Below are 27,000 nucleotides of genomic sequence, written 5' to 3'. Positions count from 1 at the left end.
GAGCTTAAAACACTTCAAGTACCTCTGAAAATGATATAAATATTATATAAAATAGTACATATATCACTGAGTTTGATGGGTGGAGCTGTAAAGCAGATTGAGTGAGTAGTGGACATTTTTTGTTTTTCTTCGTGTGAGTGAGGCGAACATATTTATCGACGGTCCCTGGGAGTTACGTCACAGGCTAGCAACCGCTTTGGTGAGAGGAGGGGGAGGGAGAGAAAGAGTAGAGGAGATACCGGCATCGGACGTGAAAGCCATCCAGCCGTTGGACGGGGAAGACGCAACAAGAAAATAGCAAGAATAGTTACGTTAAGTAGGAATAGCCTCGATTAATGTTTGGAACAATAACGGCAAGGCTGAAAAAGTCTCAAGAGACCAAGCAAGTTTAAACTGTTGTATGTTACCCGAATTTAAGCGGCTGGATGGTCTGTTATCACTTTGTTATGAGATAAGAATTAGAGTAGGCTTTGGTGAAAGTGAAAACTAACTAACGTTAGCAAGCTCCTTCCACTCTGGATTTTGAGGTTCGAGAGGTTGACTAGCTACATTTCAGCGGGACCGGTGACAAGCTGTGATTTGGACTCACCTGCTAACGTTGACTTTACTTTGCCACCTCCAGACCGGGAAAACCGGGTTTTTGTAAAAACACAGCCGAGCCTCTAGTATCTATATATACGAGGAGGAGGAGGGAAGGCACAAAGAGCGAAGAGCATCCAGTGAGAGGGGAGGAACTTGGAGGACGGGACAGAGAGAGCGCGGTGAGGACAACAACGGGGACCTAACAGAGAGCATCCCTCTTTAATTTCTGATCTGCACAGGCAACACTCTGCCCATAAGCAATAAACGGTAAGAGCTTTGATGTATGTAGCCTGTATATTTCCTTGTGTTGTTTTGTTCTGGTGTGTGTGTGTGTGTGTGTGTGTGTGTGTGTGTGTGTGTGTGTGTGTGTGTGTGTGTGTGTGTGTGTGTGTGTGTGCATTAAGGGGGATCGGACAAAGAGCAAGGGAGCCCCATGACATCCGTGTGTATGCTGTAACCTACAGCTGGCTAAACAAAGAAACCGCTCTATTGCAATGACTTACCCCCAATCACGCTGTTTCCTCTCTTTTTTATGTGTAGGGTTCCTGAACGCTGTTTATCCACCAAAAGGTAATGAATGCTTACAAATATTTTCAATTTATATAAATATATATATACATATATATTTAATTGGGTAGGGGAAAAAGTCCCATTATTGTTTTTTGATTGGCTAATTAACATTTGCATAATTGTTTTTCCAGAAGCTATGAAGCCCTTTGTCATCAGGCTGAGCGATAAATACTAAAAATTACCACGCAAATCATTTTTACATTTATTTACTTAATGGGGCACACGTTTTATAGCCTGCAAGCAGTCAAGTGAGAAATTGTATTTAGAATTTATTTAGATTTTTTTGTATTCTTAATTTTTAAATCTTACAACTACAAATATAACACTATAAAAAAATGTAATACATTACATATTATAAACATAAGCTTCTGAGGTAATACTACAAATATTATCGTGATGCCATAGGAGTTTTAAGGTGTTTTAATTATAAAATCATTATTAGATACCACTAAATATATTATACGTCACTAAATAAATATAAAAACGAAAAATATTTTAGGGTTAATATTGTGAGTATTATTGTGTTATTGTCGACTTCTCTGGCTGTGACCCGAAGACTCATCCAGCATCGGTTGCTCCTCTCCAGGGTTACCTGCTCCTGATCTGTTTGCCCCTCAGCCCCTGCAGTACCCAGTCCTCCTCTCCACTGTGTCCTGATGAAGGAGGCAGACGCCATCAAGCTGTTCGTAGGGCAGATTCCTCGGAATCTGGAAGAGAAGGACCTTAAGCCTATCTTCGAGCAGTTTGGCAAAATCTATGAGCTAACTGTGATAAAGGACAAATACACTGGCATGCACAAAGGTAGGTGTCGCCATTATAACACAGCCTAAACATAGAAAGACAGCTAGATAGATAGACATATACGTAGATACTAGATAGATAGACGTGTGACAGTAAGGCAGATAGATGGGTGGGTTTTCCTGTGCTGAGAGTCACATGTCACCATGGAAACTGTCACACCTCATCTCGTCTCCATCTCCTGTTAACACTGCAACGAGAGATTATGAAGACAGGCAAACAAACTACAATTTCACTGTGAATCAAAAATGTGCTTATGTACTGTATGCATGAGTATGCTTGTGCCAAAATTTACTAAGGATACTATATAAAGGTGTCATATAATATATGGTGTATAGAGTTGGGAGACTCCTAATGGTGTTAATGATTAGGAGGCTTTAACTAATGGCCCCTTATAACAATAGATCGGTGATAAACTATAGCAGAAACATACACTCACACACACACACACAATGACCTGGGGTCCTGTGTGTTATGAACCAGATTAGGCTGTATGCTCCAATCAGTGTAATGGGCCTTTAAGCCTGGGTGACACAGGGGAAAGAATCCGTTGTTTTGAGAATCCCCATGGCCACAGTAAGCCCCTCTTAAAAGCAATGAGATGGACCATAAAATGCACGTGTGTCTGTGTGTGTGTTTGTGTTATTATGTGAGTCATTCTCAAGTCTTCAGGTGTACACTATGTGTGAATGTCTCCATCCTAATCGTCAAATCTTCTCTTCTTTACTCTGAATCTACATTAGTCTGTCTGAGATGTCACCGGAATGCTAACCTGCTGCTAATCTTGTTGTCTTAGTGCTGGTGACAGGTGTAGTAAACAGCTCTGGCCAGCCAGTTCTGCTACCTACCCCTCCCTCACACACACAGACACAGGTACAGCACATAGGAAAACAGAGGCAGTGTATTTGGAGTGATCGTGAGGCATGCATAGTGGTTGGTTTAGGGCAAAATCCTGACTGTGCCCAGCCTGTAAGGCCTTGTTAGCCCCACGCACACGTCTGTGGTGCTGTCATGTGTGCTGACTCGTGCCGTGCCGTTCTGAAATGTGCCGTGCCGTGGAGTGTCCTTCTCTGCCCTAGAGTGCATCATCATGGTGTTGTCAAGTTTAGTTACAGTGCATGAATATATATTTTTTAACCCTCTTGCACAGTTAGTCTAGTGATAAATCAGAATAGGTGACAATTACTCAGGGAAGGCACCAGAAAAGGAGACATTTAAATGGTGTAGCTTTGTGTGTTTTTGTAGGAGGTGATACAGATACAGAAACAGTGATAGAGAATGACAAGTATTAGAGCTACTAACTGACCTTTATTACCGTTACTCCTTTCCCTTCTTTTTTTCTTTTTCCCGTCTCTCTCTCTCTATCTGACAGGATGTGCGTTTCTGACGTACTGTGCGAGAGAGTCGGCACTGAAAGCTCAGAGCGCTCTACACGAGCAGAAAACACTACCAGGGGTAAGTGCACATTGCATACAGACACACATCCCAAACAGTTCACACTTATGCAACAATTCACACAATCTTGCACATACACTCATATCACAGAAGCCCCCTCCCCCCACCTACATGCACAGACGCTACCTTGTATACACAAACACACAAGTGGTCTCAGATCAGTGTGTGTCTGTGCTATTGGAGATTCAGCTCCCATTAGTAACACTGTGACATAATTCAGCAGCCAGCAGGCGTCTGCTAAGGACAAACACTCCCTCTCACCGGAGACACGTAGGGTACTCCGTGAGCAAAATCATCTCCATTTCTCCATCTTTCTCTGTCCCTCCATCTCTCTGTCTCTCTCTCCGTTAGCCTCTGGTGATAGCTCCCGCCTAGAGAGTCTGTGTAATTAATGTGGCCATTCCCTTTTGTCTTATCCCAGTCTCCCTCAGTCTCTCTTGTGAGGGATCGTGTGCTGCGGCTGGGCAGGGGTAGGACACTGTTCATTATGGATGGGGCACTGTGCGAGATCTGTGTCTGTCTTGTAGGCTGTACCTCTCTTTTTTTCTCTCTGACCTGGTTTTCACTACAGTTGTAAACAGATTTTACAAAGGCTGTTTTTAAACATGTTGCATTTTTACACTGAAAGTAGGGTGCACCACTACCTAGCCAAGAGAGTGCTGTTGAAGTATAGGGCGTTTTGTAGAGATGACATTTTTCCGTGCATTATCTATACTCTGATTTGCAGTAGTTATAACAGAATAGTGAATGTACCTTCCCCATCTATGAGCCTTTCTCTATCTCATTCTCTCTGTGCAGCCCTGCCACTGATCGGAGTTTCAGTTCCTCCACCTTCTCTGCAAGCTGGGGTTGTTGATAAGATCTTTGTTATAAAATGGTTGGAGGAGAGCCTGAAGAAAAAGGCTTTGGGGGAGGGGAAATGTTCTGACAAACACAAATCCCTAATATATATTGCAATCATGCATGCTTTTCCATGCAGCTGAAAAATGCCCCTGCACTTGCACACACACAGTCACACGTACAAACACAGCATGTTAAAAATGACATTAATCCAATTAGGGCCTGCTAAGAAGTCTGACCTTTCTGCGAAAATCACCTCTCCACTGTCTGCTGTGTCTTGTTTCTCCCTCTCGTGCTGCCCTTTGTCCTTTGACTCATCCCTCTAACCCTCTCCCCTGGGTTTTACTTTTATCCTTCCCTGTAGATGATAACCAGCTCGTTGCAGTAGCAGTGAATTTCCAGATAAATTGTGATGAATATTCTGGACACAAGGAGGAAACATTTGCAGGGAGGATACTCATTAGCGGTACAGATTTATCAGCCAGCAAGAAACAATCAGAAGCACTACCACTCCCCTGAGAAGGACCTAGTGCTGAATCGAGGGTGTGGCTGTTGCGTGCTGGGTTTTCAATTAGCCTGGACTTTCAATGAGCAATATTACTGTTTCCGCATGTGGCTTTCCTCAATTTGGTTCCCCTTAGAGGTTTATATGAAAGAGATATTGTCTCTTATTCTGTCCAGTTTGAGGCAAAAGTCTTCAGAGTAAAGTACTCTTAAGAATATGAAAAATGATTTGATGAAGACCTTATTTCAACATGTTTATCTGAGTTCAGTGAAGTGGTTGATGAAAAACAGTGAATAGAAGCTAGAATGTACACAGTTTTTCAAAAACACTTTACTTTATTCAAAGCACTCACACATATTTCTGACTCATTAACTAACATCCCCTCTGGTATGTTGACCACTGCCTGAGTTTTTTAAAGGATAAATCAAACCCTAACTTCTCCAAATAATTCCAAGGGATAATTTTGGTGGTTATATTTGAACTTGAAGGCCTCCCCTCCCTGTATCTTCTCTAAGGTTTAGCACTGCTATCACTTTCCACTACCTGGCTATACTCTTCCTTTATCCTGTGTGTCTTCCTCCCTTTGCCTGTCCATTGCCTTCTTTGACAGGATTTAGAAATGACTTAAGATGATTTCTCTCTCCCTTTCATACATTATCCCATTGTCCCATTCTTTTCTTTACCTAAAAATTGCTTTTTCATCTCTTCCTTATTCCTCCTTTTATTTTCCCTCCATGCTTTCCATTTTATCTCTTTTTTTCCCCTCAAATCCCCTCCGTCCTCTGTTCAACTCCTCCCATCACGTCCCTCAGTTTCTCTGCACCAGTAGCATATTACAGAATGTTCTCTTCACTACCCCAAACCTTTCATCGCACACTCCTTTTCCTCTCTAAAATCTCTTCATGGTATCCCTCTTTCATCCCTGCTTTTCCCTTCCTGCTGTCTTTCACTCATTTTCCCCCCCTCACTGCACACTCACGCTTCCTGCTAGGATTCTCATTTCACAGTCATTTATGGCAACCCTTCTTCTAAAAAGTCCTCCTCTCAACGTCAGTCCCTAGCCCTCTTTCTCCCTCCCCCCCCTCGCAGTTCCTCTCCCCCTCTTCTCATTTCCCCTCCTCTTGATTAGTTGACCCTTTTGACCGTTTCACACCCCCGTCTCCTCTATCTCCTCCCCCTCCTCCCCTTCTTTCCCAGCTCCACTTGTTAAGCTGCATGATTAGTTTCTCACAAACTCATTTTCATAGTCAGATCCTGGGCTCACCATGGGGCAAGGGGGCTGAGGTGTGTGTGTGTGTGTGTGTGTGTGTGCGTGTGCATGTGCATGTGTATGTGCGTGCGTGCGTGTGTGTGTACATGGCAGTCTTGAATCTTGGAATTGCTCCTAAATGCGGGTACTGCTGGAACGTCAGGCACCTCATACAACTTTAATAGAGCTGTAGCATCACACACTCATACAGATGTGTTTCTCTTACACCATGGCCAAGCAATTAAAGGTTTGGAGACAAGTCCAATGCTACAGAGTGCTCTGTCTGTCACTCACTGATGGGATTTAACGCTGATTTAACGGTTCCAACCAGCCAGTAGAGGAATGAAAGGAAGAAGACAAACACAGAGAGAGCTGCAGAGAAACTGTACCTCAAATGTCCCCCGCTAGCTTCAGCAGGGGCAGTCGACTGTCAGATTGGAAAACGAGGAAAAGGATAGAGGGATTGTGAGAGAAAGAAAGAGATGAACAGATGGCCTTATCAGAGTGTCCTGCGCCTTGTGTTTAATTTGGACACAGAGAGGGAAGGAGAAGCACAGAGAGAGCACGAAACGAAGAGAAGGAGAGAGTTACATTATATTAGTCACACTAGCAGAAATTTACCAGTGGAACTACTAGCAAGTCCCACTGTAGCACACAGATGTTTTGGTGTATTAGATGTGGTACAGATATCCCCCCTGGGATGCATCCACACGAAAGAGCTCATGTTTAGCTGTCGCATATCAGTCCTAATTTGCACTTGAAAATTGAATTTCTCATTTGTATGCAGAGGTCGCACCAAATGGGAATAATGAGGAAAATATTCAGCGATGTAAAAATATGCTCCTATAAAATGTACATTTTTGTTTTACCTCATTGATGCTTAACTAAAAGCATGACTAATATTGCTAAGTGGGTGAACAGGACAGGACAAATAAGCAAGTAAACGATACAAATAAGAATCTCCATCAACAGCCAATAAGCAGTTGTGTCAATGTATTTAATATTTTTTTCATCACATCCACATACATGACATAGATTTTTTTGGAAACACAGGAACATATGTTGTACCATGGCTATTGTCTTGTTAGTACAGAGGGTTGGTGGCAGTGTGTCCAAGGTCAGAGGTCAGGGCTCAGCCTCTAGTCAACAAATACAGGGTGGCTGGTCTCAGAGCTGTAAAAACAGGGTGACAGGAGGGGGATGGTGAATTGAAAGTTTGGATACGGAATGTTTATTCATAATTTTTTTTCTTGTCTTTGGTATTTATTATGCTTTTGGATAAAACATAAGTACAGCATAATTTGTTTGACATGCTGGTTTTTCAATAACTTTACAGTACTGTAGTAGTAAACTTGTGAATTGTTATGGTGTTACGTTGGTCACTTTAAAATGATTGATGTTCACGTCCCAGGCTTGAATGTCATTGACAATTTGTCTATATTTTAGTAAAAAGGAACTGGTATATTTTGTACTCCTGATAACACAACATTTACAGTAATCATTCATACAAAACTATCCTTGCTTCATCCTAATCTCCATCCTTGCTTCCTCTGTCTCAGGCCACACTTTACTCCCGGCCAGTTTAGACTTTAACCTCACATCTCCCTCCCCCTCTCTATCGCTCCATCTCTCCAATGCCTACTGCCGCTGTATTTCCTCCCTTATCTTTCCCCTTATCTTTTTCTTTTGTTCTCTGTCGTTGATATCTCTCTCTCCATTTAATCTGCACTCTCTTCTCTCTGCGTTTATCACTCCCTTCATCTTTGTTCTACTTCAAACACAAGTGTTCGTACATACACACATACATGTACACGATCACACACACACACACACACAAACACACTCACACACATCTGTTTGGTCACGCTGGCATCCGCAGATCTCAGTGTAGGTGAAATTAAAGTGTGATAAGCTGCTTACCAGGTGTGTGTTGTCACGCTTCACTGCTCTCCAGGCAGCACTCTGCTCCCTGTTCTTTGAATAGAGCCTAACCGAAGCCTACACACACACACACACACACACACACACACACACACACATGCGCGGGCCTAATGAATTATTAAAAAGGCAGAAGAAGCGTCACAGTTTAGTAGTTAACAATAACTGATACACAGATCGATACACTTTTGAAAAATATGAATTAAATGAATTGGAATTGTTCCATTGTTAGTGCTTGATCATGCAAACATAATGGAAGCTGTGATGTATTTTATTGAGCCTGGACTGAAGAGAGAGAGAGAGAGAGAGAGAGAGAGAGAGAGAGAATTTGTTATTTATGTCCTGGGGCTGAAAAGGCTATATTTATTTGCATGCACAGTATGGATTCACATAGACTTTCAAGGTGCAGCAGCTCAGTAGTGATGCCAGTGCTACTTTCAGCGCTATATAACTTAATTCTTGAAAAAAAAAAACATTTGTTCCTTTAGTGTGTTTTTAGTGTTAAAATGAGAATGACTGGGAAGAACACAATCTTTTCATGCGTCCATCATCCAGTCCTTGTAGTTGATGTTCATCAGATCCATTCAGGATGTGTAATGTGTGCGTGTTGTGTATGTTCTGTGTTTTTCCATGTGTAATCTAAGATGCCTGGCAGGCAGCCTCCCTATGGGGCAAAGCTATGATGAGCAATTATCCACTGGGGCGACTTTGTAGGCTAATTTACCATATTTATGTGGTCAGCAGCACTGTTTACTATTCACCTTCACTGCTTACTGCTGCACTTTCAATTCAGAACAGACCCCAGTTCCCTCTCTCTTTCTCTCTCTCTTTCATTTTCTCTCCGTCTCTTCCCTCTCTGCCGTCCCCCTGCCTCTATCTCTCAACGCCTGATGGGGTTTGTGATGTGTATCGCTCCCCCCTCCCTCGTGGTGCTCTCTATTTTTATCCTCACTGTGTGTGGGATGGGAAGGGAGAAGAGGGACAGGTGTACAAAAAAGTGTGTATTTGTGTGTGCAAGAAGTAGAGAGAAAGAAGAGGAGCCAGAGAGAGTGATACAGAGGGGTATGCAGAATAGAGGGGTGTTGGGTTGTGTACAAATAAAACCAAGGTGGATTTAGCTTGTTAGTTTTAAACAAAAGTCTTAACTGTGTGTGTGTGTGTGTGTGTGTGTGTGTGTGTGTGTGTGTGTGTGTGTGTGTGTGTGTGTGTGTGTGTGTGTGTGTGCGTGTGCTTGTATGTGCGTGTGCTTGTATGTGCATGCAACAGGGACAGAGAAAGAGAGCCTGCCTCATATTTCACCACAAAATTGAGGCAGAATCTAATCATAGCCTCATAAAAGCCTGACCCTGGAGAGCGCCTGCCTCTCTAAGGCCCCCCACCCCCCACCCACACACACACACACACACACACACACACACACACACACACACACACACACACACACACACACACACACACACACACACACACACAGGAACATTTGTATCTTGGCCAGTTTGATTATGTTTGTGTGGACACATGATTACTAGGTTATGTGATTGTTCACTGCCAATTCTGTGTCTCTCAGATGCTGAGCCCTAAAGTAGCCCAAAGTGGAGTTGAGTTCATATCACACACCATCTGTTTTGGAAATCCAGCCAGCTACAAAAATCTGCAGGGCCTAGTTCCCACATTTATAGATTAAAAAGAACTGTTTAGTTGCAATTATATGTCATCATTATTGCATCTGATGTTGGACGTGCTTTGTTCTTGCAACTTATAGCTGGCTTTAAACCTGGAGTGAAGCACAGCATGGACAGCTTCAGTGTGGGATTCACGTTTGGCTTATCGCAAGGTGCACACTTAAGGCAATGAATTTAGAAATCAAAGCATGTTCAGTGGTAAAGTCCCCATATTTAAATTAGACATTAAATATAGATATACATTGACGGATACATTTGACTCATTATTGTAAGCACACAAGAGGGGATGTCTTTCATTTATGTATTTGGGTTTTTTAAGGGATTATAAAGAAAGTAAACAAGTGCCAGAAAGCAGAGTGTGCCAAGAAATCCTTTAAATGCAGCAAGCTTAACAGATGCCCGGGTATTGGGTATGGCTTTGATCACTGAGCAGTGTCACTGATTTCCAGTGCCAGATCATATAGCAAGCATCACTTACTTTTTACATCAGTTGCATGCATGTACTGAACTCCCAGAGTCTAGATTTCAAGTAAAGCAAAGAAAATCCTCTGCAATATACATGCATTGTCTCAGCATGTAATATGTATATGTCTGCACTAAGCTGGACGTATGGAGCAGGGCACATACAATGGTGGTGAATGAGTGTGAATTTGTCTGAATGAAAAGGGGGGTAAAGAGTAGTGGAGGAGGGCCATAAGGAGGTTTGGCATGAATAGGAGTGTATAGACAGGGAGGGGGTAGGGCGAGACAGGGGAGGAGCAGAGGAGGTCGAGTTAGAGGGAAGGAGGAAGCAAGACAAAAGTTTGCCATAATGAGCGTAGAGGAAGGGACAGGCGGGTGCTGTGTGGAAGAAAAGGGTTTTCTGGGTGGTGGAGTGGGAGGGTGTCCGGGCGTACTTCTGTCAGTTTAAACAGAGACATCTGTCAGAGGGGGTTACTGGTGTGTGTGTGTGTGTGTGTGTGTGTGTGTGTGTGTGTGTGTGTGTGATTAGGCAAGCAAAGGGGTTGAAGGGACTTTAGTTGCACCTGGGGTGCGACCTCCGCTCTGAGGTCTCCTCTTTAACCACACTTCAACCTGCTGTCTCGATAATGGCCTTTTCACACTGACCTAAGGGAAAAGCTGGAGCTTCAGAGACAAAATTACACTATTGTAGATCGACACAATTCACAATGCTCCCTCCAACAACAGAAGATAAGAGAATAGGCCAACAGGGCTTGTGTAGCTCAGTGGTATTTGGTTTGTTAATGAGCGAGTTAAGCCTTGTTTTAATAATGCACACAAAGGTCTTGTTCAGTTCATGTACATTTGGATTTTAAAGCAGATTTGTTGTTATTGAATGTAGGGTTGTGTATACTCCTTCACTTTCTGTGTGTGGTTTATTACATGTTAAGGTTTAAAGGTGAGGTTGATCACAATTAAATAAGATTTAGGTTTGGGTATAACTTCTAATGGATAAGCCAGACATGTAATCTTTAGGTATATACACCCATAGGCCTGTGTATTGAGTGTATGACTTCAATCTGAATACTATATATAATTGTGTTGATTAATGTACAATTATGTCAAATCGTAGAGAGTTAATAGAAAACAACTGCAGGAGAATTTAACAAAATTTACAAAGCAAACTCAACATTTCTTGGATAGATTTGGTGTTAGAGTGATCTTGGAACTAATCAGCCAATTATTTATCATGTTGGTAAAGTGAATTTTAATATTGTTAATTTTAGTTGTACCCCAATGAAATAGAAGCAAGTAGTGTTAAGATCAAATAAAAAAACAGAGCACTATAAATAGATTTTACTCCTATGGTGTGCACAAAAACAGTCAGAGTCAATATTAAGCTATGTTGTCCTTTGGATTAAGCCTTTATAAGAACATACAGGTTATTTGCATATTTGACTTGTCTAAATTTTATGGGATCCTGCCTAACACTGGAACTATCTGAGCATCCAGAAATGTGTTACTGGCACTGTATTGAATGTAATCTCAGTGAATATGAGGTTTTTGCAATCATGAATTTGTATGGCTTTGAGCAGCCTTTTTAATTCACCAGCTCATTTCCCAAAGGACTTACTCTCCCTAAAATAGAAAGAAGGTCCAAGTGCATAGGTCTAACAGTTATCCGCTATAGTGCTGTTGGATTACGTTGGACTAAATCCAAAGGATCAAATTTCAGTGAGTGCTCCACTGCTGCATGCAGAATGTTCTCATTGGGGTTTGACAAAAACAGCATAATATTATAGGGATCAACAGGGTAGTTAGTTCTGCGTTATGCATGGTTTGATACCATTACTATGGAGAGTAATGAAGGCAAAAAGAGAGGGAGAGAGAAAGGAGAATATGCTGGTAATCCATGCTCCAGTAGAGAGGCTGATGAAGGGTTAACAGCCAGATAAAGTATTGAGTGGATGGGAAGGAGGGCAGACTTCTCAGGTGTGAAGAATGGAATGAGAGAGACAGGGGAAGGAGGGATGAGAGCAGGGGGATGGGCCGCTCAGGAGCTTGTATTATAGTTGCAGGCTCCCGTTGCCAGGCAACGGAGCTGAGCGAGATGCCAGGTTGCTAGGTAACCTGGGGGATGCAAAGCCTTAACGTGGTGCGATAGAGAGATGAGAGAGAGGTGGGGTGGAGCTGTGCTGCTGGGCTGCTCCACCTTCCCGCTCACTCGCTCTGTTTCTCACATCTCTGTGTTTTCATCCAGCTGTGAATGAGAGCCATATACTCAGTGTCATCAGGGAGTCAGGGTGTTCCTGTTTTCCTGAACTATAAACACGCTTAAAACACGCAGATGATACACTCGATAGAGCTGATATATATCACAGATAATGTGATTATTATTATAATTTTCTTTATCAATTAATGTGCCATTTTTTCCTCTCTATTTATTGATTAATCATTTGGTCTAAGCCCATCACATGGTCCCAGAGTCCAATGTGACAGCTTGACATTTTTTTGTCCAACCTACAGTCCAAAGCCCAATGATAGTCATTTAACTGAAGTTATTCAATTTTGGATTTTTTTTTGCAGTTCTTGCTTCAAAGACACATCTTAAATGATGAATTGATTGATTATTGTTTGTCAAACGTGTGTCAATATCTTATCACCAGCAGTCATAATCATCAAGTTATTCAATCAGAAATATAATATATTTTATTTTGTAAGTATTGCCCAGCTCTCTAGCATAACACCAAGTACAGTCTAAGCCATTCCAATTATACTGGAGCAGAAACAACAGACTTTTAATCATTACAGTATCTTTTCTATATGATTTTGCATTGATCAGAATGAAAATGAAATTTTTTGGTACCCAAGAAGGTATATTGTGTAGTTCAAAATCAAGGCAGAATTATGTTAAACATTCATGTAGTTTTATGTAAAAACAATGTTTTTTAAGAGAGACAAATATGAGGTGAACAGTTGGGCTATTTAGCTCAATTTTGGTTTTGCCAAATCAACATAAGGGTTCACTATACTGATGATAATGAGTCTGTAGGCCTGCAAGGCATGTGACAGCAATGATGAAGAAAAAATGAGAGGGAGAGTAGTAGCTACACAAAAGGAGGAAGTGAATGAGATAAAGGAGGGAACGGATGGAAAGAGATAAAAAAGCAGAAATGCCCATGTCATCAGGCAGGGTATGGAGGGATTATGGAGTGGAAAGAGGGGAACTGAGGATGGGGGAAGAGGAAGAGGGTGAAATAATGCTAGATCGTGGAGAAGGGATAAAAATAGTTTTCCTTTCTTGTGCACTCTGGAAAATGGACATCTGAAATTGTGTGGATGGAGTGTTCCAGAGGGAAATTGAAGGGGGAAGGGTGTGTGCGTTTGTGTGTGAGGAGAGGGTTTTTGTGTGTCTGTACACACACACACACATATACCCACACACACACACACACACACACACACACACCATTGTCTGTTGCCATGCTGTGTCAGTTTTATATTTCTGTTTGCGGGAACATTTGTGGAGAATTGCCAAAATTATAACATTGATTCAACACTATACTTTAATCCATGTTCCAAATAGCGCATGCACACACACACACATTTAAATACACATCCTACCCCCTAACCTCATGATGTGGTGCAATGGTTTGTTCCACTGATTTTGCGTAGGTGGGGGAGGAGGTAGAATACGATTTGATTGGATAATCCAAGGATTTAATATCCCCTAATCCTGGCACAATCCTCTCTGCGTTACTGCAGGGAGTAAGATTAACTGTATGTGTGTAGTATGTGTTTATTTCTGTGTGGGCAAAAGGATGGGTGCTCTGTGTGGGGAAAAGTGTAGTGTGTGTGCGTGTGCGTGTGCGTCCATATGTGAGTGACATGTACTGTGTGTGTGCATGCAAATGGACCTGTGTTTGCATGCAAAGTTTGGTCAGGCATGTGTAAGTGGACGTGCCTCCACTGCGAGTGGTCATGCAAGCTCACAAACGATCATATATCACATATCTCGCCCTCATACATCGCTGCGCTGCTGCTCACATACAAATTCACTTTTCTTAGAGACACAAAAAAGGGCTTCTTAGTATTTAGCAGGACGGATCAGACCTCGCTACAGTATGACACGCGTTTGCAGATGGTTTCTGATAATTACGTCTTAATTGGAACGTAAGTAATGAGAGGATACTTTTACTTGAAAGGAGCGTATGGCTGTTCATGTGTGTTGGAGTGAAGGAAGAGAAAAGAGTGGAGTACAGTGTGACTGACTAGCATGGGTTGTACTTTATTTTAATTTTTTCATCTCAGGCTCAAAGGAATTTTAATTACTCTAATACAATATAGATTCAGTTCCCTCACCTTCTCCCTCTCCTTCTCTTGCTCAGAACCAAATTATACTTACTTCTTCCTCTGGATACTGCCCACATCTCTCATAAATCTTCTGTCCTGTTCATATCCTTGTTCTCATACATTTTTTCTCTATGCTCATTTTTCCTTTCTTACATTAAGTCAAAGAGAGATAAAGGAGATGATAAGGAGGATAGCATGAAGCCAACAAAGCACTCTCCAGCACAAATTTTTTGTTTACCCAAAGAGCACAGCAGTCGCCCTTGGTAACCAGCATCCTTGTTTACTTACCCAGTGTGCCGTCATATGATTGCCATGACAACGAGCTAGTTGCCATGCCAATTTTCCGATGCCATTGTGTTGTCTTCGTATCAGCAGTATGCACTCCTCACCTGCTGTCTTGTGTTCAGTTTCTCTGGCTTTTTCTCCATCTCCTTTGATTCTCCCTCTCATCTTTCTCAATGCATCATATGAACTTTATATTATGTGGTTGCTTTAAATCATCAAAAGGTCAGGACTTATCAAGCATACACATACACAAACATACTCAGAAACAGATCAATAAGCCTTGATTGATAAGTTGTAGTTGGGAAAAAATAGGTTCTTCTGTTCAGTCTGTTTGACAGTCACAAGGATAAGCCTGAATAGGGCTAATGAAGGAAGTAATGGATGATGTGATGGATGGATACAAGGATAGAGAAAGGGTTAGTGGGCGCAAATCTTGCTACAATCAGCCTGCTCTACAACACAGGCCGAAATCAATGAACAAGACTGGAGTGATCGATGAGTTGATAGTGCTAGATGGATGGCAGCGTGGATGGATAGCAATAGCACCAGGACTGGGATATGATGGATGGATGGATGGATGGATGGATGGATGGATGGATGGATGGTTGGATGGATGGGATGGGATGGGATGGATGGATGGATGAACAGTTTGAATCCAAGGTCACTGAAAACTTTGAGAGTGTGTGTATCTGTAAGTTTATGTTTATGCCAGCATCTCAAGTCAATAAAGGTGCAGGGTTAAAAATGTAGGTCATTCCTTCCTCTGCAGACCTTCTGTGTGTGTGTGTGTGTGTGTGTGTGTGTGTGTGTGTGTGTGTGTGTGTGTGTGATGGCCTTGCCTTAGATCAATAGCGTTGTGGTGACAGCTAAGAGCTGATTAATCAAATGTATGGATCTGTCTCTCTGCTCTGCCCTCTCCTCAATTACCAGCTTCATTACATTGCCTTAACACCCCACTGGGACCTCTCTCCATTCTTCCTCCTTATCCCCTCCCTTTTCCATTCCTTCTCCACCCTCCTCCTCTTTGTCCCTCCCCGTCCCTTTTCTCATCCTCTATTCTTTCCTCTGAGTTTTACTCCTCTCTGTCATAGATGCAAAACACATCTACAAATCACTTTTTGACTGGCTGTGAGACAGACAAGGCATTAATTAGTACATTTTACACTTTGTCCCAGCTGAGTGAGGAAGTCTGAGCCTGACTGATAAAGATGTTATATTCAAAAATGTAAGATGGTTGTTTGGATTTGGTTTTGCAACATTTCAAAGCTTGGATCAGAAAATAGGAGTGTCTACCCCACAAACACACTGTTTTCTTCTTCTCTTTTTGGCTTTACTTTGTGTATCAATGTCACTCCCTTCTTCAAACCTTCCTCGCTCAATCCCTCCTCTGGATTAACACTCTGTCTCATTGCCTCAGTGCTATGACTAAGCACTAAGTGTGTATAGTATGTTTGTGTTTGCCTTTCTGTGTTTGTGGCAAACCTGTGTGTCTGTAGATAGTATATGCATTGAAGGGCTTTTCAGAACAAGTGTGCGTACATGCATTAGCACTCTGAGATTAAATCTTTGTAGTCGTGACATTTTTAGACGGAGCTAGTCACGACCGAATCACGCCGCACTCCTCCCCCTCTTTTTCTTTCTATTCTTTTTGAATCATCCTCTCAGGGGCAGCTTTGCTTTTATCCTCCCACTCTCCATCTCTCTGTCTCAGTCCTCATGTAATACTTCTTTTTTCAGCATTTCCATTCATTCCCTGGGTTCCTCTTGGCCTTCCACCTGTCCTTGTAGTCGGTCGAAGTCAGTCGGGGTCCCCCAGGCCTGACTCTCGTTCTCCATCCTTTTATTTTTAGCTGACTGCGCCTGTTCGCTTCACACACACTTGTCATCTCATCTCATTGCTCTCCTGTCCCCCCCCGCCCCCTCTCTCTATCTCAATCTACTCTTGTCCCTCATCTAATCCGTAGTTCTTGTGTAATCCAGATCAACTGGCCTGCATTCTTAATCTCGTCACTTCTCAATCCCCCCTCCATTCTGTGTGTGTGTGTGTGTGTGTGTGTGTGTGTGTGTGTGTGTGTGTGTGTGTGTGTGTGTGTGTGTGTGTGTGTGTGTGTGTGTGTGCGTGTGCGTGTGTGCGTGCGTGTGAGAGAAAGAGAGATATATCAGAGATGGCAAGGTTGTGTGTGCTTTGACACATAAAGAGAGCAGCCTGGGACACAGTTCAGACACACCTGTCACCTGCTAAACTTTATTTATCAGTGACTTAAAAACACACACACACCTTTGCTATGACTATTTTATTGATTTAAAAGCCATTTAATGCAAGTCACTGACTGAAATTAATATAATGTCAATTATTATACGATACTCTTACAGTGGTATTAATATCTTCCACTAGTTTCTTATTTCACTTGCCACTTTTTTGGGGTTTCAGAAGTGTTTAACCCTGGCACATTTACAGAAATGTTGATTCATGTTCGTTGTCTTTATATGAATGAATATGTTAAATACATAATGAAATAACCATGGAACAAATGCTATGAGACTGTTTACTGTAAGTGGAGTCAATACTAAAGACATGTCCTGTGATAAGACAAATAGAGAGAGACTTGTTTTTGTCGAACATCTGTGTTGATGTTCCTTCTTGTTTGTTCCGCAGATGAACCGGCCAATCCAGGTTAAACCAGCTGACAGCGAGGGTAGAGGAGGTGAGACAAGTACCTAAACATAGTTACACACACACACACACACAAACACACACACACACACACACACACACACACACACACACACACACACACACACACACACACACATTTTAGTGTGACAGTCACAGAGAGAAGGGTAGGTGTTAAGTTGGATCAGATAGAGATGGAAAGTAGTCAACGGGGTGCTAAATACACACATGTACACACAGACACAGTCAAATCACACTCTTTCCACTCCCCTCTCTCATTACCCATCTCTATAGCCAATACTGCTCTCTGGTGGACATAAATGGTAGCTTCCATTTCTGTTCCAACTTCTATAGTCTGATCAACAGAGGTGTGACCAGTTTAAGGGGAAATAAAGTTGAAGTTCTTATCATTTCTTTTCCTTTCTTCCATATTGTTGGTCTCTCAGAGGACAGGAAATTGTTTGTGGGCATGCTGGGAAAGCAACAGAGTGATGAGGACGTCAGAAGACTTTTTGAGCCCTTTGGCAGCATAGATGAGTGTACTGTGTTGAGAGGGCCCGACGGCACCAGTAAAGGTAAAACACATACAGTACATATGCTAACACACACAAACTACCTTATTTAATTTAGTTGTACGTTGTAATTTAATATATTCCTTGTACTGTAACTGACTCTGTTTTGTTGCAGGGTGTGCTTTTGTAAAATTCCAAGGACACGCTGAAGCCCAGGCTGCCATCAACAGCTTGCATGGAAGCCGCACAATGCCTGTAAATTGCATGCATGAAATTGGAAAATTATGGAAAACATACACACACACACACACACACACACACACACACACACACACATATCATGTTCCAAAGACATGTGCATGAGTCACGTGGGACAGTTAAAATTTTTCTGTAGGTTATAATGTAAGTAATGTAATTATCTTTCTTCTTTGGTGTAGTCCTGGGCATCATCTACATGCTGGTATAGGCCTGAGCCCCATATGATTCGTAAATAAATTAATTGTATGGAGAAAATGAATGAATTAGTAAGCATGGAGCCCAGTCCCATTAACACGTAAAGAAGATAGCATGTAACATTACTTGTAATTGCAGTTGAAACTTACTCTATGTCTCCTTCTTTTGCCGGACAGGGAGCGTCGTCCAGTCTGGTGGTGAAGTTTGCCGACACAGAGAAGGAGCGGGGGCTGAGGAGGATGCAGCAGGTGGCCTCCCAGCTCGGCATATTTAGCCCCATGACCCTCAACTTCCCCGCCTACAATGCCTACACACAGGCAGTCAACGCACAGGCAAGCAGTATACAAATGCACAAACACTCATTGCACTGCACACACATACACACCAAGTTTGTAAGGGGAGTGCTGTGCTTATGAAAGGATGTAATAAGTTTGAAGAGGCTATCGGTGGTCTAATTGGGGCTAATGTTATTACCTAGACAACAGAACATACGTCATTTGGCATTAGCTTTCCCGCAACACACAACCATTAACCCACTGACTCAGGACATAATGGCCTTGTAATTAGATCTTTATTCATCTGTTCCTCCATCATTCCCTCTCCCTAACCCTTTTTCTCCTTTTTCCCCTCTCTTTGTCTCTCTCTCTCTCTCTTTTTCCCATATCCATTTTGTCTTCTCTCTTTCGCTCACTTTTTTCCCTCTTTCTCCCTCCCTCCCTCTCTTTTTCTCCATCCCCTTCCTCGCTGTCTGTTTCCTTCCCTGTCTACAGCTTGTCCAACAGCAGGCCTTGGTTGCCCAGTCAGCGTACTTGTCTCCTGTGGCAACAGTTGCCGCCGTACAGATGCAGCAGATGGCGGCGCTCAATGCCAATGGAATCATTGCCACACCCATTACATCCATCACGCCGTCCTCGGGTAGGCTCACACACACACACACACACACACACACACACAGACAAACACACACACACACACACACTCACACACAAACACAGGCACACACACACACACACACAAAACCACACGCACAATCACATGCCATGCATACTCAAAAACATTCTTGCGGCGCGGCCTCCTGCTCACCCAGTATGAGCGTTTGCCCCATGTTGGCTGAGTCCTGCAGCGGCGCAGGGTTTGAATCCAGCCTGCTGCCCTTTGCTGCATATCTTCCCCTATCTCTCTCCCCCTTTCATAAATATCCACTTTCTAATAAAGGGAAAAGACCCAAAAAATAATCTTAAAAAAAACAAAAAAAACATTCTTGGACTTGTATATAGTCAAACACATGCACTGGAGCTGTATTGTAAAGAATATAGTGGTTTGTAGATAAAGTTATCAGCTGTATATGGTAACACAAAACATATTTTTATAATGGTCAGCAGTCTTTTCCCTTAGATGCTTCATCAAAATCAAAGTTTAAAGCACTTAGTTATTAATTAGTTTTACTGTATTTTGCATTTGTATAGCAAGATAATTGCATAAATAACTAAGGATTTTGAAGGTGTAGATACAGGTGTAGTCATATAGGAGGTAGAGTAAAAGAGCTGCAATGACAGACTCGTTTTCTGGACTGTAATCTGCGTCTGTAGGTACAAACACTCCACCAACTATGGCGGCAACGCCTGTGCCATCTCTCCCTCCGCCACTAGGAGTGAATGGTTACAGCAGTCTGCCAGCCCCGACCAATGGACAACAAGCAACAGAAGCGCTATACACCAATGGCGTTCACCCATATCAAGGTTTTTACTATATTTAGTTTTTTATTGCATATTTTTATTGGGTTCACAAAGTGTGTGTAGTATAACATTCCAGTTTCCCCCACCCTTACCTCTCCATCCATCCCCTCCCCCCAAAAAACCCTGAAATGAATAAAGAAAGAATGGAAGAAGAAAAGAAAGGAAAGAAAAAGAAAAGAAAGATTTCCTGTATCCTTCTATCATGTGTCAGAGGGGTGGCATGGTTCCATTTAAGAAGAGTCGGGCTAACACAGTAGTTCATGTGTTGACATGCTGTGTCGTGGTGGACATATTATATATATATATATATATATATATATATATATATATATATATATATATATACATACACATATATATATATGTATATATATATACACACATATATATATATATATGTATATATATACATATATATATATATATATATATATATATATATATATATATACATATATAGGACGAAATATTAAGATATTTTTATAAAATCTAACAACCATACAGATGTATAGACTATTGCAATTGAAACATTAAACTAAGGAAAATCCAAGATTTATTATCACATTGTTTGTATTTTTTCTATTCTCACTATTTTTGTATTTTCTGGCTCTCCAGCTCAGAGCCCAGCAGCAGCCCTGGACCCCCTACAGCAGGCGTATGCAGGCATGCAACACTACACAGGTTGGTGTAAGTGGACAGACAGGTGACAAGAATGTTTAGATAAAGCGCATTGAGCGACGTCTTCTCGCTGTGGGTTGGAATGGCATATGTATGGATAGATGTTAAATGTATAAAAAAAAAAAAAAATGTAAATACACACACATATTGCTTTCAAAATCACTTTAGGTTCAGTAATGAGACACATTTGGCCACACTAATATGAAATGTCACTACATATCAAATTCACATTCAGTTGTGTAATCACAAATATATCTTCATGTGCAGCTCATGCAGTAGGTTAAATCAGGATACATGTAAATAAGGAACAAGTTTGACTGCCATCGTCTGAAGGACGGAAGTGTTTCAAGGGCAATTGGTTGAATTAATTTTGTTACGATTTATCTGATTTTATTTTCACACAAGACACACATCCGTGGCTGGTAATAATGTAATACAGCTAATGATACCTTTACCTCATTCGTACTGATGATTCATACTTATGAAGTAAATGGGGACTGTCTGTACTGTGTGCATACCAGACTCAGACCAACAATGTCATTGTTGTTGTGTCTTGCTCTATTCAAGTGTTACATTTAATAGTTTTCACCTTCAGCAGGAGACGTTTCAGTTCAAACAAAATGATTCTATTGGACACTGCTATGTTGCCACCTGTTGTTGTCACCCAATCAGATTTTGTTTCTGTCTCTCCCAATAGCGGCGTACCCTGCTGCCTACGGATTAGTCGGGCAGCCATTCCCCCAGCAGCCAACACTGGTTGCCCAGCAACACCAGCAGCCCCAGCAACAGCAGCAGAGAGAAGGTGATGTGACTTCCTGTCTGTCTGGGGCCACACCCCTCTCTCCAGTGATCTTATATGAAGTTGTTTATCACAAGGTTTTTACAGCCTGAGATAATTTATCACACTCTAATGTCTAGTGTGTGTGTGTATGTGTGTGTGTTTCAGGTCCAGAGGGCTGTAACATCTTCATCTACCACCTGCCTCAAGAGTTCAGTGACTCTGAGATGCTGCAGATGTTCCTGCCCTTTGGCAATGTCATTTCGGCTAAGGTGTTTGTTGACCGTGCCACCAATCAGAGCAAATGCTTCGGTGAGACACAAAAAGAGGGAGGAGGGAAAGGGGAGAGCAGAGAAAGGAAAGGACGAGTGAAAAAGACAGGGTGACTTCGTGTAACAAAAGATATTGTGTCTGTTTAAATGTTGTGTCTTAGTTAAGTTGAGGCAAAGGCACGGTGTAGAAGAGAGGTTCGATTGAAATAACTCTTCTTTTTCTTTCTCTTGCAGGATTTGTGAGTTTTGACAACCCAGCCAGTGCTCAGGCTGCCATCCAGGCCATGAATGGCTTCCAGATCGGCATGAAAAGACTGAAAGTGCAGCTCAAACGGCCCAAAGATGCCAACCGCCCATACTGAGTGACAACAGAGGAGGAAGAAGAAACAAAGAGAGGTGAGGTGACGAGTGACACGACATGAAGAGAAGTGAGGTGTTGTTTGTTGGGGGAGCAGGAGGATAAAATTAGGTTAGAGAGAAAAAAGAAAAAACCTGGAGAAGGTAGCGTTAGCTTTGACACTGCAATGCTAATTGATGGTACAAAGTTAAAAAGAAAAAAGCTTAACATGACATATCAGTGAATAGTAACAGTGGGTTACTCATATGAAAACAACTAATCAACTCAGGAAAAGTGAAAATACTAAATATTGTTTTCCTTTTTTATTTTCTTTCACAATCTTATTTATTTTTCTTTCCTGCTGTTTTGATCTTTTCCTGAAACGGCAACTTACCTCACCCAAGATCCTTCCGTCCAATCATAATTCACGAGGACCCCATCGCTATGGCAATGGTTGCCTAGTGACCGATAAAGCCCTGACCCCCCCTTCCTCTCGCATTGTTGTAAGTTAATTGGTTGGCCTGTGTTTGGGTTGCTGTGGCGATTGATTGCCTGTGTTGGTTGCCCTTGGCAATTTTTGTTCTGTCACCTCGAGCAACCAGCCATGCGTTGACCTGCATGTCCTGTTGCTGTAGTGACCACAGACTGTGTTTGGTGCATTGTGACTTTATTTTGTATTGACCTGTGCACATACTGATCAATAACTTTCAATAGCCAGGACTGTACTCAGAATCAATTGATTTAATTGGATATTTGATACACTTAATCATTGTATAGTCATTTGATAAATTCTGCAGCAACGCTCGTTACTTTTTTGCAGCTTTGTTTTTGATCAGTTTCTGTAGTGTTCTGTTTGGTGTGATTATTATTTGAACAAATTGTTTGGGTAAAGTAGTGAGCGTGGGCATCTATGTGTACATATGTGTCTGTGTTACACTGTTAGTGTGTAATGCAAGAGTGCAAAATGTTTGTTGTACTGGTATCCGTAAAGAAAGGTTTTCCAGAGGTTTCCATAGTGGACTGGTGGAGAAATGTAGAACAGCAGTACAGTTTACATCAAAATATGCAAATTATATTGATGGAGAAAGTAACCTGCTAGTATGATATTATGCAACATACAACAATGGAAGGCCATGTTGGCATGAAATGATTATGCAGTACAGTACATAGAAGTTTAAGTATGGCTACAAACCGGTCCAAATGGCAATGCAGGTAGAATAGAAAAGAGCCGATTTCTGAGTTTTATGGCAAAAGCACACTATTTTAAGGCGAGCATGCATTTTGTTGATCTGTACTCTGATAGGCTGAGTTTTATATTCCTGGATTCTGATTTGTTACCCTGTTTAATGTGGAACTTTAGTTTTTTGCTCCTTTGTTTCTCTTTCTTGGTCTCTTTTACATCTTCTATCAGTGCTTTTGTGGTGTTTCCTCCCTCTGTCCTTCACTACTCCCTTCCTTCTCTGGTCCCCTTTTCTCCTCCTACTTGTTCCCCCTTTTCTCTGTAAAATTCTTTCTTCGCTTCTCTTTATCCCAACCTTCTCTTTCTATCCCTCTAGCTCGTGTTTTGAGGTAAAGGGTATGTGGTTGTTATGGTGGAAAGACAAGTGCCTCTTGCTTATTGGAGAACAGCCTTCAACTATAGGAATTCTGGGAGAAATAGAGGATATCTTAAGTTTGAGGTAAATTTAATCCTCCACAAACCCTAACCTTAACCAAAGAGGCGAACATGTGTAGCTGCTGTCAGACCAGTGTGTGGATGCACCGTCACATGGCAGCACACATTATAAATAAAGGATTCTGTTTCTATTTCTAGACAAACCTTTACATAACAAATCCTTGTGGATAATAATAATAATAAGGTCTTTCATATCCAATGGACCTATCTGATAACCACCACTGTGCCCCTACGTCAGATTAAAATTATCACCCAGAATTTCTATACTGCAAATGCCAGAGAGTGATGCATGTCGGTAGTAGTGTTTGCTTGCCATGACCCCAAGGCACATGAGTGCAGCACATGCATACATAAACACATATCAACTTTAAAAAAACACACACACACACACACACACATACATACCTCCAGACACTCAATCACACAAGGACACGAATAAAGGGTTTTCACTGTATTGAGTTGCATGATCCAGACACTGTGTGTGTATGTGTTAAAGCACCATGATTTATTGCTGTTGAATTACAGAGCTTTATAACTGTGAATGATGCCTTCTTGTTTTAACCAAGATGAAAGTGAAATAAAGCCAAGCTAGGAGCATCCTAAGGTGCCATTTGCTTCCAGACTTATAAAAACATTTCAAGTCATGCCTACAAGATTTTTTTTTGACGGGAGGAGCATGTTTGACCAGATGTAAAGATCAGACAGAAACATGGAGCTCCAGTGTATTTATAACTTTGCGTTCTAACATATCCTCCCTCCTTCTCTGTCCCTCCCTCCTTGTTTATGTATCATTCCCTCTACCCCCCAACTCTCCCTCCCTTCACAGGTGACCTTTCAGAGTCCAGCCGATGTGGAATCCCAGGGTTCATAGTGCTTTCAGACTGTCTGCTACCTTTGAGTGTCCGGGGAGTGCAGCCACACACACTGACACACACTCACACGAATACACATGCGCTCTCAACACTGAACCTCGAACGGTACAAGGCTGTTATACAAATGTACATAAAGTGCACAAACACACACGCCTGCAGACACTCACACAAAACACACACGGTTCACACAAGTCAGTAATCTTACCCATACAGCCAAGGGCTTGGTTTTACCACGGTCTATGTGGAGTTTGCCAACAGGGTGTTTTGTAGAGTTACTGTAAGATAACTCAGACCAAGCATGTATGGAGGGTACTGATGAAAAATGCTGATATATCACTTCAATAGACTTTAACATGTCTGTACCATGTCTATTCCATGACAAATATAGAGGGGCCGATGTTTCATAATAAAAAAAGAAAGAAAATACAAAAAGATGTCTAAATGAGTAGGTTAGAGAGACTTTGGAGAAAATCCTAATGACCTGTAAATAATTTAGTTTACAAAGAGCAGCATTTAAAAAAACAAGAAAAAATGCAAAAAGAATACTACTTTAGATAAACACTGAACAGGACACAGCGACATTATTATTATTATGATTATGATTATTATTATGATTATTATTATTATTATTATTATTATTACCACTAGTAACATCATCATCCTCATAAAGGGATATTACATTCCAAATTGTAAAATGGGAAATCACTAACCTATTTTAAATTTCTACTTAGATTTTAGGTGAAACTCGGGGGAGGGGGGGTTTTAATATTTGAGCTATTTTTTATTTATTTACTAATTTATCAATTATTTTGTTTATTGGGAGACGGGGTTGGAGTGGGTTGCAATATTTTGATTTTAGAATTTTCTAGAGAAAACCTTTTAAGGGCCTGTTTCTGTCAGACTCTTGCAATCGAGTAATTATAATGTATGTATTAATTATTACAGCAATTATATTTATTTCTAATTTATTGAATCCTGTTTTTGATCCACTCTCTTTTTAAGTTAAAATAAAAAGTATCATACTAAATGTCCTAATGTGATTTGTTAAGTGTGTATGTGTTTGTATGTGTGATGTGTGATTGTGACTTTTTTTTTTTGCCACAGAAGTGAGAGCTCACATCCATCTTTTGACCAGAAGGGGGCATAAGTAGAGAGCATGTAACCAGAGAATGAAATACAGCGTTTTCACCCACAATAAGCTGATGCTCCAAGTTTGTTATCTCCTTTATTCGTTTATGGGAATAGGCTACTAATTTGTCAGCTAAATGAAATGCTGTATTTGTTTTTATCTTTGTGAACCCATTTCCGGCAAACTCTCCTCCCTCTGGGACGAAGGTATTACACATTTTTTTGCTTGCTAAGTTGATCTCAGGATCGATTTACCAAAAGAGAAAGAACATGTGCTCAGGCAAAATTATGAGTAGAGATAAGATTATTACTGAGCTTGATGACTAACTACATAATACAATATTTCAGCCCTGTGGTTTTCAAACGTTTTAAATTGCTCTAGGCCTACTTTAGAAACACGTTAAAGAAAGAAAACATATTGTTCATCTACTGATGTGATTGTAATTTCAAGTTCCATATACATATTTCTATGAGGAGAAATCAATTGGAGGTGTATATTAATTGAGGTTAGCAACAGGCAAAAGCTTTGGCGATTAGACTCAACGTAAAGCGTCTTCATTGAGCTTATTTTAAAGTTTAATTCCAGAACATTTTTCGATTTCATAAAGATTTTATGGGGCGGTTGCAAAGAACATACTTTAATGATAAACTGTTTAATTGTCAACAGTTGGTTCATATTTTTTTTTATTCTTGACCCCTTGACTTCCTGACTCATTCAAAATCTACCATGACCCACTGATGAGTTGCAACCCAGACTTTGAATATCACTGATAAGCCTATAGGTCACAAAACTTCCCTCTGGAGGAGCAGTGGCAAACTCACTGACCTTGTCAATGTGACCCCTTCGCACGCATGTGCAAAATGTCAGTATCAAAATGTCAGAAAAAGTACATTGCCCTGCACAGGCAAACATTGTTTGTTTAAAAATGTGTTTTTTTTAAAGGGGACATTTTATGCTTTACTGTGTTTTCTGTCTTATCTACAATGTTATAATGATAATTTCCATGTTAAACGTGTCCAAAACTTCAAAAAATTAGGTAAACGTATTTTAGACAAATCCCTGTGAGCTACAACCTATACTGAACAACAGTTTTTTCTACTCTTGGCCAAGTCTTACGCAACTCTAAGCTGGCCTTTTATGATTGTTCATCTGCTCCAAGTAGGCAGGACTGGAGTGTTTTTCTTTT

General features: G+C 41.2%; 1 protein-coding gene across 2 annotated transcripts; it reads left to right on the top strand.

The window, feature by feature from the left end:
* Window positions 1-25,594, top strand: LOC114556888 (CUGBP Elav-like family member 3). 2 transcript variants are annotated; one of them, XM_028579996.1, is made up of 16 exons: window positions 1-101; window positions 623-849; window positions 1,123-1,152; window positions 1,739-1,953; window positions 3,323-3,405; window positions 17,355-17,403; window positions 17,819-17,947; window positions 18,060-18,139; window positions 18,514-18,669; window positions 19,108-19,252; window positions 19,927-20,076; window positions 20,689-20,760; window positions 21,449-21,553; window positions 21,698-21,841; window positions 22,036-22,197; window positions 24,640-25,594. In XM_028579996.1, the coding sequence occupies exons 4-15, from the start codon at window positions 1,809-1,811 to the stop codon at window positions 22,161-22,163; spliced, it is 1,386 nt and encodes a 461-aa protein (XP_028435797.1). In that variant the 5' UTR covers window positions 1-101; window positions 623-849; window positions 1,123-1,152; window positions 1,739-1,808; the 3' UTR covers window positions 22,164-22,197; window positions 24,640-25,594. The 2 variants fall into 2 exon arrangements, with proteins under 2 accessions (XP_028435797.1, XP_028435798.1); XM_028579997.1 differs by lacking the exon at window positions 1-101 and having other exon boundaries at window positions 201-849; window positions 20,689-20,754.
* The last annotated feature ends 1,406 nt before the right edge of the window (window positions 25,595-27,000 follow it).

This window comes from Perca flavescens, chromosome 6 (genome assembly GCF_004354835.1).
Source record: "Perca flavescens isolate YP-PL-M2 chromosome 6, PFLA_1.0, whole genome shotgun sequence".
Lineage (NCBI taxonomy): Eukaryota > Metazoa > Chordata > Actinopteri > Perciformes > Percidae > Perca > Perca flavescens.
Note: the sequence above shows the minus strand (reverse complement) of the source record. Positions and strands in the feature narration are given on the sequence as shown.

What these genes read in the sequence shown, in the direction of transcription:
- LOC114556888 (XM_028579996.1), top strand. Translation starts at nt 1,809, where the DNA reads ATGAAGGAGGCAGACGCCATCAAGCTGTTCGTAGGGCAGATTCCTCGG. An exon ending in ATACACTGGCATGCACAAAG is followed by an intron (nt 1,954 to 3,322) that starts GTAGGTGTCGCC and finishes TCTATCTGACAG; the next exon opens with GATGTGCGTTTCTGACGTAC. An exon ending in GCCCGACGGCACCAGTAAAG is followed by an intron (nt 17,948 to 18,059) that starts GTAAAACACATA and finishes GTTTTGTTGCAG; the next exon opens with GGTGTGCTTTTGTAAAATTC.